Source organism: Brienomyrus brachyistius, chromosome 17 (genome assembly GCF_023856365.1).
Source record: "Brienomyrus brachyistius isolate T26 chromosome 17, BBRACH_0.4, whole genome shotgun sequence".
NCBI lineage: Eukaryota > Metazoa > Chordata > Actinopteri > Osteoglossiformes > Mormyridae > Brienomyrus > Brienomyrus brachyistius.
In genome coordinates, this window is record NC_064549.1 from 21,513,136 (window position 1) to 21,527,724 (window position 14,589).

At 51.9% G+C, this 14,589-nt stretch overlaps 2 protein-coding genes across 2 annotated transcripts in view; both read left to right on the forward strand.

Moving 5' to 3' along the window:
• Positions 1-3,821: 3,821 nt before the first annotated feature.
• On the forward strand, positions 3,822-7,736 carry LOC125711736 (germinal-center associated nuclear protein-like). The gene is made up of 11 exons (XM_048980969.1): positions 3,822-3,887; positions 3,964-4,098; positions 4,201-4,354; positions 4,565-4,829; positions 4,982-5,079; positions 5,154-5,544; positions 5,648-5,899; positions 5,983-6,112; positions 6,301-6,480; positions 6,576-6,726; positions 6,821-7,736. The coding sequence occupies exons 1-11, from the start codon at positions 3,829-3,831 to the stop codon at positions 6,905-6,907; spliced, it is 1,902 nt and encodes a 633-aa protein (XP_048836926.1). The 5' UTR covers positions 3,822-3,828; the 3' UTR covers positions 6,908-7,736.
• A 10-nt stretch (positions 7,737-7,746) lies between these two features.
• LOC125712079 (germinal-center associated nuclear protein-like) overlaps positions 7,747-14,589 on the forward strand; it is a 75,787-nt gene continuing 68,944 nt past the window's right edge. The window contains exons 1-21 of the mRNA XM_048981716.1: positions 7,747-8,112; positions 8,194-8,423; positions 8,538-8,619; positions 8,748-8,886; positions 9,266-9,468; positions 9,557-9,696; positions 9,793-9,990; positions 10,070-10,338; positions 10,420-10,582; positions 10,666-10,820; positions 10,940-11,163; positions 11,258-11,454; positions 11,544-11,644; positions 11,737-11,868; positions 11,952-12,065; positions 12,151-12,303; positions 12,386-12,583; positions 13,570-13,638; positions 13,715-13,849; positions 13,952-14,105; positions 14,316-14,580. Coding sequence (XP_048837673.1) covers positions 7,806-8,112; positions 8,194-8,423; positions 8,538-8,619; positions 8,748-8,886; positions 9,266-9,468; positions 9,557-9,696; positions 9,793-9,990; positions 10,070-10,338; positions 10,420-10,582; positions 10,666-10,820; positions 10,940-11,163; positions 11,258-11,454; positions 11,544-11,644; positions 11,737-11,868; positions 11,952-12,065; positions 12,151-12,303; positions 12,386-12,583; positions 13,570-13,638; positions 13,715-13,849; positions 13,952-14,105; positions 14,316-14,580 — 3,628 coding nt within the window. The 5' untranslated portion in view covers positions 7,747-7,805. The remainder of the gene's footprint in view (positions 8,113-8,193; positions 8,424-8,537; positions 8,620-8,747; positions 8,887-9,265; positions 9,469-9,556; positions 9,697-9,792; positions 9,991-10,069; positions 10,339-10,419; positions 10,583-10,665; positions 10,821-10,939; positions 11,164-11,257; positions 11,455-11,543; positions 11,645-11,736; positions 11,869-11,951; positions 12,066-12,150; positions 12,304-12,385; positions 12,584-13,569; positions 13,639-13,714; positions 13,850-13,951; positions 14,106-14,315; positions 14,581-14,589) is intronic.

Sequence of the window (14,589 nt, forward strand, 5' to 3'; positions counted from 1 at the left end):
CAGAATGGTATGCACTTTGGCTCCTCAAATTTCACCATCCTATGATTCTGCTGCGCGTCCTCGTGACCCAATTTTAATAGTTTTATTAATATATTTTTTTTAAATTTGCGAATACAAAAAATGTCGTCTTTACTGCAAAAAGTCATCCCTTATGTGTAATGTAATGCTTTTTTTTTACCACTAGATGTCGACATAGACCGTGGAAAGCCGGTCAAAGTAAGTGCGACACTTAGCGGCAATTACAATATTTATTGTTAAATCAATGTAAAAAAAAATTAAATGTAATGACTTGTACTTTTTTATGAATTTGGATCTCTTTAGAGCAAACATATTCAAATGGTTTGCTTTTATAACGCTCCAAGTAACTGCGCAAGCCCCTCAAAGTGCTTTATGCCTCTCGCTTCCCATTCATTTCAATGGGCTTTCCCGACATTTGGGTAATTGTTTATTCCAAAGCCTCGAAAACACTCTGAACTGCAATTTGTCATGCAAAATGCATAATTTGTTGTATAAAATATGCTGACTTCTAAAAAACAATTTATTAAAAGAAAATAAAAAGGGCATGCCATTATATATTTGGTTGCTTTTTGCCACCGTTTGACCGTTTTCTGCTCAGTAACTGTGCCTGGTCCTTCCCTGCTGTAAAGCTATTTTTAGTACCTCTTGCTAGCTCACCATTTGGTCACTGACAAAAGATAAAAGAAGCCGACCACCCAGACAGGCAGGCGCCCAGAGTAATTACTGCCATAAAGCTATCACGTGTACGGGGAATGCAAAGAACGAAACTAAATGGATACAAACACCCCAGCCCATTTCAAAACAAAAACATTTTGCTGCTATTTTGCAACATTCTGGATATTTCAGAGCACAATGTTTACCTTCTATGTAAAGAGCTAAATCCCAGATGAAAAGCAAAGTCGCAAAATATTCCTGCATGAGCGCCGAAACCCCCTCCCCCGTTGTTCCCCCCAGTTCAGGAGTGGACGCTTCTGCTCAGAAGCTGCAAGGCTTTTGGCACAGCGTTTGGGGAAGCTCAGGGAAAGCAGCAGTCGAGCCCAGAGGACCCCCCCGCGGGAGTGAATGCGTCTTTTCCGGTGCTACATTGCTTTTGCACGGTGAGAGCGTTTGGAAAGGCCCAGCTCGGCGAAAGCGGCAGCCGATCTCTTTACGGACCCGCCCCCGCTGGAGTGAGAGAGTCTTCCACGGTGCTGCAAGGGTTTTGCACGGTGCTAGCGTTTGGAGAGGCCCAGCTCGGCGAAATACTAGGTAAGTTGAATCCTAGGTCCTTAGGACTCTGAGCGTATTCACAGTGGGCTGTCTTTTCGGAGCCTGCTTTTTATTACAAGTTTAGCTGTTTATTACTAGCTATCATTCTTTCATACCTTTAGCCCCATCCCTTCTGCATTGCCATAGCGCTTTGGTTTCATATCTGATTAGTATTTAGTTGTTTTTTTTTTCATGGTAGTTGAATGCAGGCTCCGCTCCTAATCCCATTAAATTTGAATACTGGGTCATTAGGACCCAAAGAGAATCACGGGCGCCATTTTGATGACGTAAACTTTTTTTTTTTTTCGCCATTTTGGTATCCTGCCGTCCTGAGATATGCCCCGAAACACACAAAGTCAGCGCGCTGCAACTGAATCCCAACATGTTTAAAAAAAATGCTTCTAAACCGCAAATTAAACTGGGTGACGAGGACCCTGTAAGGTGCCAAAGGAGAGGAGACCTGCACATGTAAAGTCACTCTACCTCTGCTTCCAGCGAGACAAGAGCTCCAGATTCTGTTGAAGATTTCATCTTTTGTTGAACAACTTCTCAAGAATGGCTTCCAAGTTGTAAGTTATGATCAATTTATTATTTCATTTGAATCTGTAGAAATTGTGGATAAACTTGTTCTACTTTACTGACACTGTGCAAAAGTCTCTGACCACTGACTGCTATTGTTAAAACTTAAATTGCATCAATTACAAAACTAAAACAATATTTTGAAGCAACTTAAGTTTAATTTAATTAATTAAATTAATTAAAGGCGATTGGCTCAGCTGAGCAGTGCATCAGACAAGCCTCCAACATCCAGTCTCTGTTGAACAGGGTTGTGAAAGCAGATGTAGGTTTTCAGGATATATTTAATCTTTGTGATCACATTGCTGAAACTCAAGATGGCATTGGCAACCATCGCTTCAATTTAATTTCACTTGTCTTGCTTTCACAAGTTGAGAGAAGACCATGTGGCAAAAGTACATACTCTCCAACTACAGACCAGCAGTTTGAGGAAGAAACTGTGTAAAATAGTACTGTTATAAGGATACTAAATACTAGACACAGAGCCTCTGTCTTCCCACCCCCACGTCACAGGAAAGACACAGCTTCTGTACTGACACCAGTATATATTGCAGTTCATTGGCTATAGTTCTTGACAAATATATACAAGATGCCTGTGTGTATAGACCTGCCCTGTCTATAGTTATTTTTCCAAAAAGGAGGTAACTGGATGTTCATCTTTCATATTACCGTAAATGTAAAAAAAATAATAAAGTATTTTCCTTGTCTGGAAAATGTATTGTGTACAGTTCATTGACTATAGTTCTCTACAAGTCTATACAAATGCCCGTTGCTTTGGATAAAGGCGTCTGCTAAATGCTTAAATGCAGTAACGGTCCTAGCTGATGAGGCGCCCTAGGCGAGCATCAGCGCCGGTGCCCCCCCCCCCCCCCAGGCGTAGGGAAACTATAGCGGAACTAATGTTGCGTTTGGGTTTAGGTCTGGTCAGTTTTGCTGGTAACATTTTCGTTTTGCTCAGTTATAAGTGCAGCATTTGTTATGCGGCTGAGAAAGTGTTTTAAGTTATAACGTCAATATTCATGGATATTGGAGTTATTGTATGAGCTGCAGTCATAAGTTAATGGCGTGAGCAAGCTGTAGCCTATTTAGGTTTGTGTTTGGTTATTTTTAGGAAAATGCCTGTGTTTTTACTGATTCATTTTTTGATGTATGTGCTTTATTTTATCTAGTTCTCACGGCATGCTCGACCGGATAGATATGTCAATAAATGCCCGTGATCAGAGATCAACTTGTGTTCGTTATTGAGGGAGGTTACAAGGGGGGGCGGCTCATAGGAAAGTTACGTATCATCATCATCATCATCATCATTATTATTATTATTACTTAATAGGCTTTGCTAAGCAGGTAAATTCATGTGGGCTTGTTCTTTTCATATTAAGACGCATTAATACCAACTAGCTTTAAGAATAGTGGAATGTTACACTTTTTTCTTCCTCCGTTTGTGGCACCCCCTGGATGAATGGCGCCCTTAGCATTTGCCTATATTGCCAATGCCACGGGCCGGCCTGCATAAATGCATGAGTGGTAACGCAATGGGGCTTATCATGGAGATTACCAGGGTCTTTCAGCTAACATTGCTGGCCTTTTTTTGTTGTGTTTTGTATTTGCATTGTTCTGCATGTAGTAGGAGAGTAGTGTATGTTTATTTCGAATGGAAGAATGAAAAAATACCTATATGTGCATTACATTTTGAACATAAAAGTAGGCTGTGTTAAGAAAACCCGCTTCTCTGTCGATTTACTCGTGGCTCGGTCGTAAATACATGTCTGACATTTATAATGAACCAAGACAATAAAAATCGCTTCTCAAATTTGCCCATTTATGGTTCTTTATTTCTGAATGCCAGCTTGTCCCTGATAGACGTTCATTCATTTAAAAGGAGCTCTACCCCGTCCCAAGATGGCGGATCTGTTGACGCATTCGCTCCCATAGACGGCTGTATTCAACGCGACAACCAGTGCTGCTGCCTTCTGCAGGTTGGCGAAGATGCGAAGGGAAACCGAGCATCAGATGAAGGTCCACTTGTTCTACCAGCAGCTCCTGAGGTATGGTGCTACTGTAGAGTAGCTGTTAGCCATCCATCACTCTCCATGTGCTCATCTACATCTCCATCCACTTCAGCGAATCTGTGTGGGGGCCACTGGACCTGCTCAGTCTGGTGGCAGCAAGTGTCTCGAACCCATCTGACACAATCTTCTGGAAGGCAGCCCTCTTGTTGCCAAGTGATCATGAAAGAGATGCCAGTGTTGCTAACCAGTAAGTGGGGGAACTGGGTGTCGTTCGGGGAGGGATTGGGTGTTAGTTGGGTTTAGAGGTCCTGGAGCTTACATTTGTGCCCCCCTCCCATCTCTGATGCAGGATTTTGACAGAATGGCTGGAGTCCAAATTCGGTAACTCGGAGAAGCAAGAACACAGGGAGATGGTCCCCAACGGACACATGCAAACCTTGAGCATCAGCAGCGGCCTGCGGAGCGTGGGGGAGCGCATGCACACAGTGCACGTGTGTGTGAAGGTGTGGCAGATAGGGGGGAACTTGCCGATGAATATCGACAGGCTTCATGCCCCTGTGTTGCATGTTCTGTCATTAATGTTAGTCTAGCATAGCTTAACATAGCCTAGCATAGTCTGGCACTATGTGATATTAGCAGGTCCTGTGGTAACACAGATGTTTGCGAAGGGTGCAAGTGCAGGAAGTGAGGCCATGTTTCTCACTGTGGGTCAGGTGGCCCGCGGGCCCCTCAGCGAGGAAGGCCAGTTGGCATTGGAGAAGCGGAAGGGGCTGATGGGCATGGGCGCCCTGCTGATGCTGCTGCCCTCGGCAGTCAGTCCCGGGGCTGATGAGGAAGACGGGGACATCTTCCTGTTATCCGCCCTGCTGCAGCTCCGGCAGATCCAGCAGGCTAATGCCTGGCCACAGGCCCTTCCTCTGGTGGTGGTGGTCCCAGGGCAGGCTGGGCACAGGGCCAGCGATGAACGGCTAGAGGAAGGTGTGACACTAACCGTGTCTATGACAACAGGTGTCGCGTGGGATTCGCTTACTTTACTTATAGCATTTCTCTTGAGGCTATGTTTACGTATGCAGAGCTAATACAGTTGGTTTGTTCCTCCTGTCTGACCATCGGTTTCCTTTCCCTGTAAGACCTGATGCTTCAGACACTCATTGAGGAAGGTTTGATTTCAGAGTACATGTTCGTCCATATCCCCGAGACCACGAACGAACCCCAAGGATCCGAGCAGGTGAGTGTGCATGTTGTCGCTGGCCTCGGTAAGATTGAACCATCCCATTGACCATCACCCCCGTCTCCCCGCAGATCCGCCATGCCGTCAGGTGGCTCGCTGCCCGCTCCACGGCACCAGCCCGGCTCGTCTCGCAGACGTTGGTGCAGGTTGTGGAGGCCGGGCTCTGCCGCGAGTTTGCTGGTAGGCTTCACCGTGATCGGAGGGACCGTGACATGGCGGGACTGCCCTCCCAGGGCCCTGCACCCGTCATCGGCCTCTACAACACTGTCCTGGCTTTCTTGGCTGGCCTTGTGTCGTCCCCGAGTCTGGCTGGCCTCTCCTGGCCCGTGGCAGAGTTCTCGGTGCTAGGGGGTGGTGACTGCCTACCACATCTGCTCTGGAACTCGGCTGAGCACCTGGAGTGGCTCCAGGGGGCAGTCCTGAGCCTGCGGCTGCCCGACTGGCCGCTGCCAGCCGTGGGGGGTATGTCCATGCCTCAGATTCGGAATTCGGACTTCTTGCTAAGTGGCTGCTTCTTAGTCTGTTTCCTTAAATTTCTGCTGCTGCCACCGCTCCCCCCACCCAGCTCCTTGGAGCCAGCTGGTTGCCTCCATCTTCCAGTACGTATCTCAAATCCCATGGTCCCGCCACAGCCAGCCACTCCTTATGTCCCAGTTGGAGAACCTTTTGGAGAGGCTGCGTCAGGACTGTGTGGGCCGAGGTGGGGGGCCGGACAAGGAGCCCACTTTCTGGGAGGTGCCCTGGGACGAAATTGTCATGCTCTGTGTAGAGCACCAACTCCGGGACTGGAACCCTCCTGGGTGCCCCGTGAGTGAAGGTGAGGGGGGTGGGGTGGGTCTGACGTTTGGGGGGGCCTACTGGGGATGCCATGCAGGTGTGAACCTATCCCACCATCTTCAGATGTCATCAGTGACGACGGAGAAATCTCGGTGTATTTCCTGAGCGATGGGCTGCAGGGCTTCATACCGCCGTCCTGCTGGGTGGATGCCGTAAAGCAGACGCACAGGGACAAGCAGCAGGGGAAGGCAGGGTAAGAGCCAGCCAGCCATGTAAATCTAACACATTCCAGATAGACTGTTAACAGTGACCTGCAGATTTAATGAATATTATTTACTATTAAATGGAAGAAGAGGGAAAGCCATCAGCTTCCAGTCTTGCTCATATCCCCAAGAGTGGTGTACAATACTGGCTTCTTATCCAAAGTCTCTGCCATTGCAGGTGTCACCAGAGCATGTGGCCTCATCCTCGACTGGCCAGGCCACGTCTTCAACAGAAGCTGTTTCACAGCATGGTTGAGGACCCTGAGTCCGGATCCGGTGTTGCCCCTGTTTTGGATGCTGCCTCCAGCCCCCAGGACCTCCTGGCTCGCATTGAGGAGGAGAAAGAACAGAGCCGCAGGTCTGACAGAGAACAGACATGCTACACACGTGTACTCTCTCATGTGAGTTGTGGCATAAACATTGAGCCATTTCCTGTTTGACTTGGATCTGCAGGTTCGAGGACCAGCTGCGTACCTGGCTTGACGTCGAGTCCCTGGGCCCTTCCTCTTCCTCCTCACCACTTTTCTTGCCTTCTTCGTTACTGTCTGTACCGGAGATCGTAGTGCCCTCCCCAAAGATGGCTGCCCCACCTGCACTTGCCCTGGTATTGACCCTGTGCCTACACAGTTGCTCACATTTTAAGACCCCAAGTACCCTGTGCTCATCAGTTGAGACTGTTTCTGTGCCCATTTTTGTAGCAGAAGGAGCGCAGTGTCCGCAGTGACCAGGCCAGGGGAGCTGCCAGTTTGTATATTTCCGCAGATGTGACACAGGCGCGGATATAATCTCCCAGGCCGAAGGACGCCGAAATCTACCGCGCTGTAAGAACTCTGTTTCGACTTTTGAAGGCCGTATTTTTGGGCTTTTTACACAATGAATCCGTCTGGGCTTTTCGGCAGAACACAAGGCGGAGCGTTTCAGTCTCCGCGCGCCCCGACCTCGGGGCTCTTTTCCTTCGGCCAGCAGAACGCCCCTTTCGTGCAGCCGCCTGCCCTCGGCCAGGGCACCGGCCAGACCTCGCTCTTCAGTACATCGTCTGCCTTCGGCCAGACCGGATCCCTTTTCGGGCAGCCTGGCGGGACGGCGTCTGGACAGGCCCCGACCTTCGGCATGCCCGGTTCTGGGAGTCAGACCCCGTCGTTTGTACAGAGCGACACCAGGTTCGGCCCGCCGCCCTCCTTCGGGCAGCCGGCCGGGGTCGGTCAGAGCTCTGTCTTTAACCAGAACTCGGCTTTTCCCCAGACCTCTGCCTTTGTTCCAGCCCATCCAGCACCACCGCTACCAGTATGGACAGCAGTGGGCCTGCTCCTGCTGCCTCTGAGTTCCTTTCTGGAGCATTAGGTTTTAGCTTCTCACAGCCCATCGCAGTGTCCAGCAGCATCCTCCCCACCAAAGATGCACATCCCAGCACCACCCAGGAGTTCAGCTTCTCGAAACCAGCAGCACCCTCCGTTGGTGCTGGCAGTGGCCTGGGTGGGGGGACCTCCCAGGCCGCCTCTGTCTCCAGGTACTCTGCCTCTAGCCTCCATGAGCCCCGGCCACTGTTTGGTGCTGTCAGCTTTGGTCCGCTAAAACCAAAGACTGACGCTGGGGTTGTGTCTGGTGAGGTCCGTGGGGGGGGGGGGCGATGAGGGGGAGAATGCAGGGGAGGCAGCGGCTAAGGGTACCAAGCGGAAGGAGGAGATGGTGGAGCATTTATCAGAGGAGCCCCAAGTTGGTGCTGACTCCGCCCCCAGGCACCCTCCCAAGAGGCCCCTGGTCCGGGGCCGGGGGCCTGTCAGCAGCATCTTTCGCAGTGCCTTGACCAGCATCCTGAAGACACCGGCCCTACAGACCCGGCGAGAGCCGAAGAGGAGTGAGGAGCCACAGCCAGACTGGGGGGAGGCGGAGCACCAGGGTTCGATGGCACCGACCACCAGCCACTCACCCTCAACGCCGCCAAGGTCACAGGCCCCAACCCGGGAGGTCCTTGAGAGGGCGGAGGAGTTGGGTGAGTACTCCCAGGAAGAAGCACATTGGGTTCGAAGCCAAGTATAGTCTGAAAAACTGAACTCTGTGACACTTGCCACAGATCCCGAAACTGAGGCAGCATCAACAGTGAGACGTGCCCGCCGCCTGGACAGCACAGGCAGCCTGGGGGGGATGTCACCCTCCGAAGCCATGGTGCTCCAATGCAAGAACATTCCAGCCAGTCTTAACAGCAAGGACATCCTGGGGGAACATTTCCGCCAGTTCGGACGTGTGCAGCGGATCTTCTGCAGGCCCCAGAAGAACCTGGCCATAGTGCACTTCCACGACCATGTGAGCAATGGCTTTGCACACCTTTGGGGGGGGGGCTTGGTCGCTGTACTCATTAGGCTGTGGTCTCGTCCATGATCTCCCGGGCTTTCCTCACTGACTTTTGGTATCTTTCAGGCTTCTGCTGCCAAAGCCAAGAAGAAGGGCAAACTGCTGCGCAGGCATGAGCTCACCATCTTCTGGCAGAGGAAGAAGCAGAGTGAGTGACTATTACGGTGCTCTCTATCTGTGCATCGAGCCAAGGCCAGGGCGGGGTCTTTGTGACTCGTTGCAGCCTTTCATTCCCATGTCAGCTGTTTCGATGAACTGGTTCTGTGTGTCTCTTAGGTCCAGGAGAGAAGGGCCAAAGGCCTCCAGATGACCCTGATCCTCAGAGCCAGGCAGGAGGCTTTGAGTCAGCCCCTGTCTGCAAAGCCCTCTCCAAATCCACCTCCGGCTGGTCCTCCAGCTCATCCCTATCCAGAGGGTAATCTTGTCTTTAAATCATTCTCTTACCGTAAGAGTAAATAACTCAATTTTACAATAAGATGGCCGGGTCTTTATTAAATTAAGTTAGGGAAGAAAATCACCTTTTTGAAACCCAATGCAAGTTCTTTAAAAAAAAAAAAAAAATCTGGATCACTCTGGTTTTTTATTATGTATACATTTTGTTTGTTTTTTTTCCAAGCAGCTTGAGTTATGTTAGGTCATCTGGTAATGAAACTCTTTACCTCAGGCTCGGATTCGTGACATTAAAGTCAAACTGAGTTCTTTGGCTGCTATGCCCCCTACTGGCCAGGTGTTCAAAGGAGCCCAGGTTTTGCCAGCTTTTAGAAGCTCTTCAGCCTTTGGTCTGTCCCTCTCAGGTCACCAGCCAAGAAACCCCTGGCGACAAAGGCCCTGCAGTTTGAGAGTGAGCCGCAGATGGAGCCCAGCCCAGACGGCCTCGAATCCGAACATCTAGCCAGCAGCCTCCCCTCTCCCCTCTTCCACCTGATTGGCCAGGTAGCTGAAACCGCAGAGGAGAAGTATCGTCTGCTAGAGCAGCGGGACAAGATCCTGCGACAGGGTAGGTCCCCCTAGGGTCACGTTGCTGAGCCACCCCCCCCTCCCACCCCAAAGTGAATCGCCAGCTGACACGGTCTCCTCTGGCACAGCTCGGCCCAAGAGGACCGACCTGGATCTGTCCAAGGTGTTTGTGGGTACGTGTCCTGACATGTGTCCGGAGAAGGAGCGTTACATGAGGGAGACCCGGAACCAACTGAGCTCTTTTGAGGTCATCCCCAACACGGAGAAGGTATCACCACCCCTGCCCCTCTTTCCTAATGCTTCCCCCTCCCCGCCATGAATTGACAGACCACAGGCTGCAAATCACCCTCTGCACCCCACGCAGGTGGACCACACTGCTGCCATTAAGGAGTACAGCAGGTCCTCTGCTGACCAGGAGGAGCCCCTCCCCCATGAACTGCGGCCCCTTACTGTGCTGAACATGACCATGAACTACCTGGTTACCCAGGTCATGGACCAGGGTGAGGACAACTACCGTGACTGGTATGACTTTGTGTGGAACCGCACACGAGGTATCCGGAAGGTGAGCAACATTAGTCCGTGTCTCATTATTCCTGTGCCCTGCGGGCCTCGCCCTGATCCTTTTTCTGGGCCATCTGCAGGATATCACTCAGCAGCACCTGTGCGACCCGCTTACGGTGTCCCTTATTGAAAAGTGCGCCCGCTTCCACATCCACTGCGCACACCACCTGTGCCAGGAGCCCATGATGTCCTTTGATGCTAAGATCAACAATGAAAACCTGACCAAATGCCTGCAGAGCCTCAAGGAGATGTACCAGGACCTGGCCAGCAAGAACATCTACTGCCCTCATGAGGCAGAGTTTCGGCAGTACAGCGTGCTCCTGAAGCTCAATGATGGAGACATCCTCCGGTGGGTGGCTGGCCGGCAGTCGGTGTCCCGTGTCACCGTGGCACCTCTCCAGCTGACATTTCATTCCCTCCCTACCTGCAGGGAGGTGCAGCAATTCCGGGCGGAGCTCCGAAACTCTCCGGAGGTGAAGTTTGCCGTCCAGGCCTTTGCCGCTGTCAACAGCAACAACTTCGTGAGGTTCTTCAAGCTGGTCAAGGTGGCCTCGTATCTGGCTGGTTGCATCTTGCACCGCTACTTCGACCAGGTGGGGGAGCCGTTGCTCCGCTCCCTACATCCTCATCAGCCCCAATACCTCACTTACCTGGACCGCTCTGGTGCCCCCTACAGGTGCGCCGTGAGGCTCTGCGGGCCCTGAATGTGGCCTACAGCTCCCGTGGTTCCACCACATTCCCGGTCGAAGACCTGGTCCGGATGCTCATGTTCCAGAATGCCGGCGAGGCTTCGGACCTCGCGCTGCAGTATGGGCTCGCGGTCGATGCAGGGTAAGGCTGGGCTGTGCTTCGTTGTCCCTTTTGTGTTGGGGGCAGGGTGGCTTATCTCTGATGGGGGTGCTAATCTATGATGGGTGGTATATTTTATTGAAGCTCTGCCCTCCCCCTAGCATGGTGGAGCTAAGCCGGACAGCGTACCAGGAGCCTGAGATCCAGCCACGTCCAAAGCGCTCTGTGGCCATCGCAAGGAAGCGGGAGGTGCTGGTGGGCCAAGTGGTCAACGGCGCGCCACTGCCCAACCCACCCCAACACACACCCGTCAACAGCTTTGACAGCCGCAACAAGTACCGTGGGGATGGGCAGCCAGCGGAGGCAGGCAGTGTGCCCAGGGCTGGTGCGTCTGCACTCCACCTTCCGCTAACTGTTACGCTTCGTCCACCTTCTGGCCTCTGATTGTAATTTTGTCATTTTTCCTGCCCACGCTGTAGCAGCCTCCCCTCAGAGGCCCCCCATTGAGCTGGATGCGCGGGCCCTCCAGCACCGATCCAAGATGCCGAGCGACCCAGCGGAGTCAGCTGGCCTCCCTGGTAGAGAGGAGAGTGGAGCACTTGGGGCATCTCCGTCGGAGGCACCACCAGTCGCCCCACCTACGCCTCCCCCACCGGAGCCCGTTTACACAGAGCAGGTGATAGATTGCTCATTGCTGCGTGTCAACCCAGTAGCAGTGTGTTGGTATTGCCATAGTAATGACAAATAACCCCCCCCCCCTTGCAGGACATCGCCACGGAGGTAGAGGCCATGCTGGAGGAGGTAGTGCAGGCCGAGGTGGCTGACGTGGCTGCCACCGGAGCCGAGTACATCTCTGCTGCACTCAGGTAGGAGCGTGAGCCAGATAGGGAGCAGTGGCCTCTAGAGGGTTGTCACACTCAACCAACACCAGTTTGGTGATGTGGATGGGTTGTTGCAGCATGTGCAACGGCCAGGTGGAGGCAGTGCTGAGTGAGGTGGTGGAGCAGATGCTGCGGGAGGTTTCTGCTGCCGAGATCCAGGCAGAGAGGGAGCATATCGCTGAGGAGAAGCGCAGGATGGAGGAAGCCAGGTAGGCCTCACCTGTCTGGGCTGGGGAGGAGGGGTGGGTGCATTTTGAGGGGATGTGTCATCTGATGGGCCTGTCTCTGTCAGGAGAAAGCAGGAACACGAGGAGCTCCTGGCCCGGCTCAGCAAGACACTGTGTGCCGAGATCACACAGGAGGTGCTGCGCGACTGCATCGTGGAGACTGCCTCAACAGAGATCAGGTACTGGTGAGCCAAGGGGGATCAGAGGTCATAGAGAGTGTTCAGATAACTGTATATAGGCTGAACGCATGCCCCTTCGTGCCAGGCGTGCCCAAGAAGAGCAGGCAGAATGTGTGGCTCGCAGCTCACAAGACGTGTGTGAGGTACTGCTGGAGGAGACGCTGTGTGGTGAGCTCACCCTGCTGGCCCAAGATGTCCTGGAAGCAGAGCTTCTGAGTATACGCAGGTTCATCAAAAGGTAAGGGGCAGTGGTAAGGGGACCAGATATTTTGCCCACATGCTCGCCGACAACCGGGCTTCACCCTGTGCATGTGTTGCAGGTGGCGTGATGTGGTGGCCGTGCGCAGGCAGCTGAAGCGACAGATGCGTGATTTTCCTGCTGCCCCTGGCTGTGTGGACCCCCGCTTCAGGCTGCAGGCCTTGGCCCCCAGTGCCCCCCCCTCACCCTGCCTGGACAGGCTGGCCCGGGGCGTGGTCAACCTGGGGCACGCTGGGGACCTCTCTGTTTCCTGCACCAGGTACATCTCTCTCACAGCATAATAATGCTGACATAATATTCATAATAGAGGTGCACCGATCCCACTTTTTCAGTGCCAATATAATCTTGATACCTGAACATAAGGTATTGGCTGATTATGAGTATGATCCAGGACCAAAGCTCTTTTTTTTTTTCCAAGCTAGTAAATACAAATGGAAAAGAAGTTTTAATTAGCCCACAAGAAACATACATAAGATACTGTTCCACCTCTTTTGTGCATCTTGTATTGAGCATTTTTGAGACATTTTGCAGTTGTTTGAATATCTTCACAAGTACACCCAAGTGGCATGCGTCACTTTTCACTGTGATAGCAGCACCTCGTGTATCAAGCTATAGCGAGTGCGCAAAACAGCCCAAGCTGGCTTCCAAATCCATCGCTTTTTTTCATATTACTTGCATTGCCTTAATTGAGTGCACTATTAGTGGGATTTTCCACTGAATGTTACTTTGTTTTTACAAAGATCGCAAATCGCTGTGCTACTGGTTGTTTCAAGCATAAAATTCTTCCAGGTTTTAGACATGTTAGTTTGCTTCGCAAGCATGCAAGTTGCATTTGCTACCATCACCTGATCCTTCCACTACAAAGGACATGCACATGACGTCATAGCAGGGGAAGTCACTGCACTCACACACACTGAGTGTCAAAAAACCGAGGAAGCGTTAACGTTCAGCTTGAATGCCACAAAAAATAAAAAAGGGGGGAAAGCTGTTGTGCGATTTGATTGTACCACTCAGTATAAGAAGAAATAGACTGGCAATAACTAAATAATTATTGAACATGGATCGGTCACATGTGGTCGATGTCCGATCCGTCTGATTAGGTATCTTGAATATTGGATCGGGGCACCTCTGCTGAATTAGACAGTACTTCCCAAAATGACTTCCGTCCTGTCCGTTTATTTTGCTGGCCATTGATTTGCTGTAGTGTTAAGTGTACCGATGCTGACACTCTGCTGCCTTCTGCAGGTTGGCGAAGATGCGAAGGGAAACCGAGCATCAGATGAAGGTCCACTTGTTCTACCAGCAGCTCCTGAGGTATGGTGCTACTGTAGAGTAGCTGTTAGCCATCCATCACTCTCCATGTGCTCATCTACATCTCCATCCACTTCAGCGAATCTGTGTGGGGGCCACTGGACCTGCTCAGTCTGGTGGCAGCAAGCGTCTCGAACCCATCTGACACAATCTTCTGGAAGGCAGCCCTCTTGTTGCCAAGTGATCATGAAAGAGATGCCAGTGTTGCTAACCAGTAAGTGGGGGAACTGGGTGTCGTTCGGGGAGGGATTGGGTGTTAGTTGGGTTTAGAGGTCCTGGAGCTTACATTTGTGCCCCCCTCCCATCTCTGATGCAGGATTTTGACAGAATGGCTGGAGTCCAAATTCGGTAACTCGGAGAAGCAAGAACACAGGGAGATGGTCCCCAACGGACACATGCAAACCTTGAGCATCAGCAGCGGCCTGCGGAGCGTGGGGGAGCGCATGCACACAGTGCACGTGTGTGTGAAGGTGTGGCAGATAGGGGGGAACTTGCCGATGAATATCGACAGGCTTCATGCCCCTGTGTTGCATGTTCTGTCATTAATGTTAGTCTAGCATAGCTTAACATAGCCTAGCATAGTCTGGCACTATGTGATATTAGCAGGTCCTGTGGTAACACAGATGTTTGCGAAGGGTGCAAGTGCAGGAAGTGAGGCCATGTTTCTCACTGTGGGTCAGGTGGCCCGCGGGCCCCTCAGTGAGGAAGGCCAGTTGGCATTGGAGAAGCGGAAGGGGCTGATGGGCATGGGCGCCCTGCTGATGCTGCTGCCCTCGGCAGTCAGTCCCGGGGCTGATGAGGAAGACGGGGACATCTTCCTGTTATCCGCCCTGCTGCAGCTCCGGCAGATCCAGCAGGCTAATGCCTGGCCACAGGCCCTTCCTCTGGTGGTGGTGGTCCCAGGGCAGGCTGGGCACAGGGCCAGCGATGAACGGCTAGAGGAAGGTGTGACAC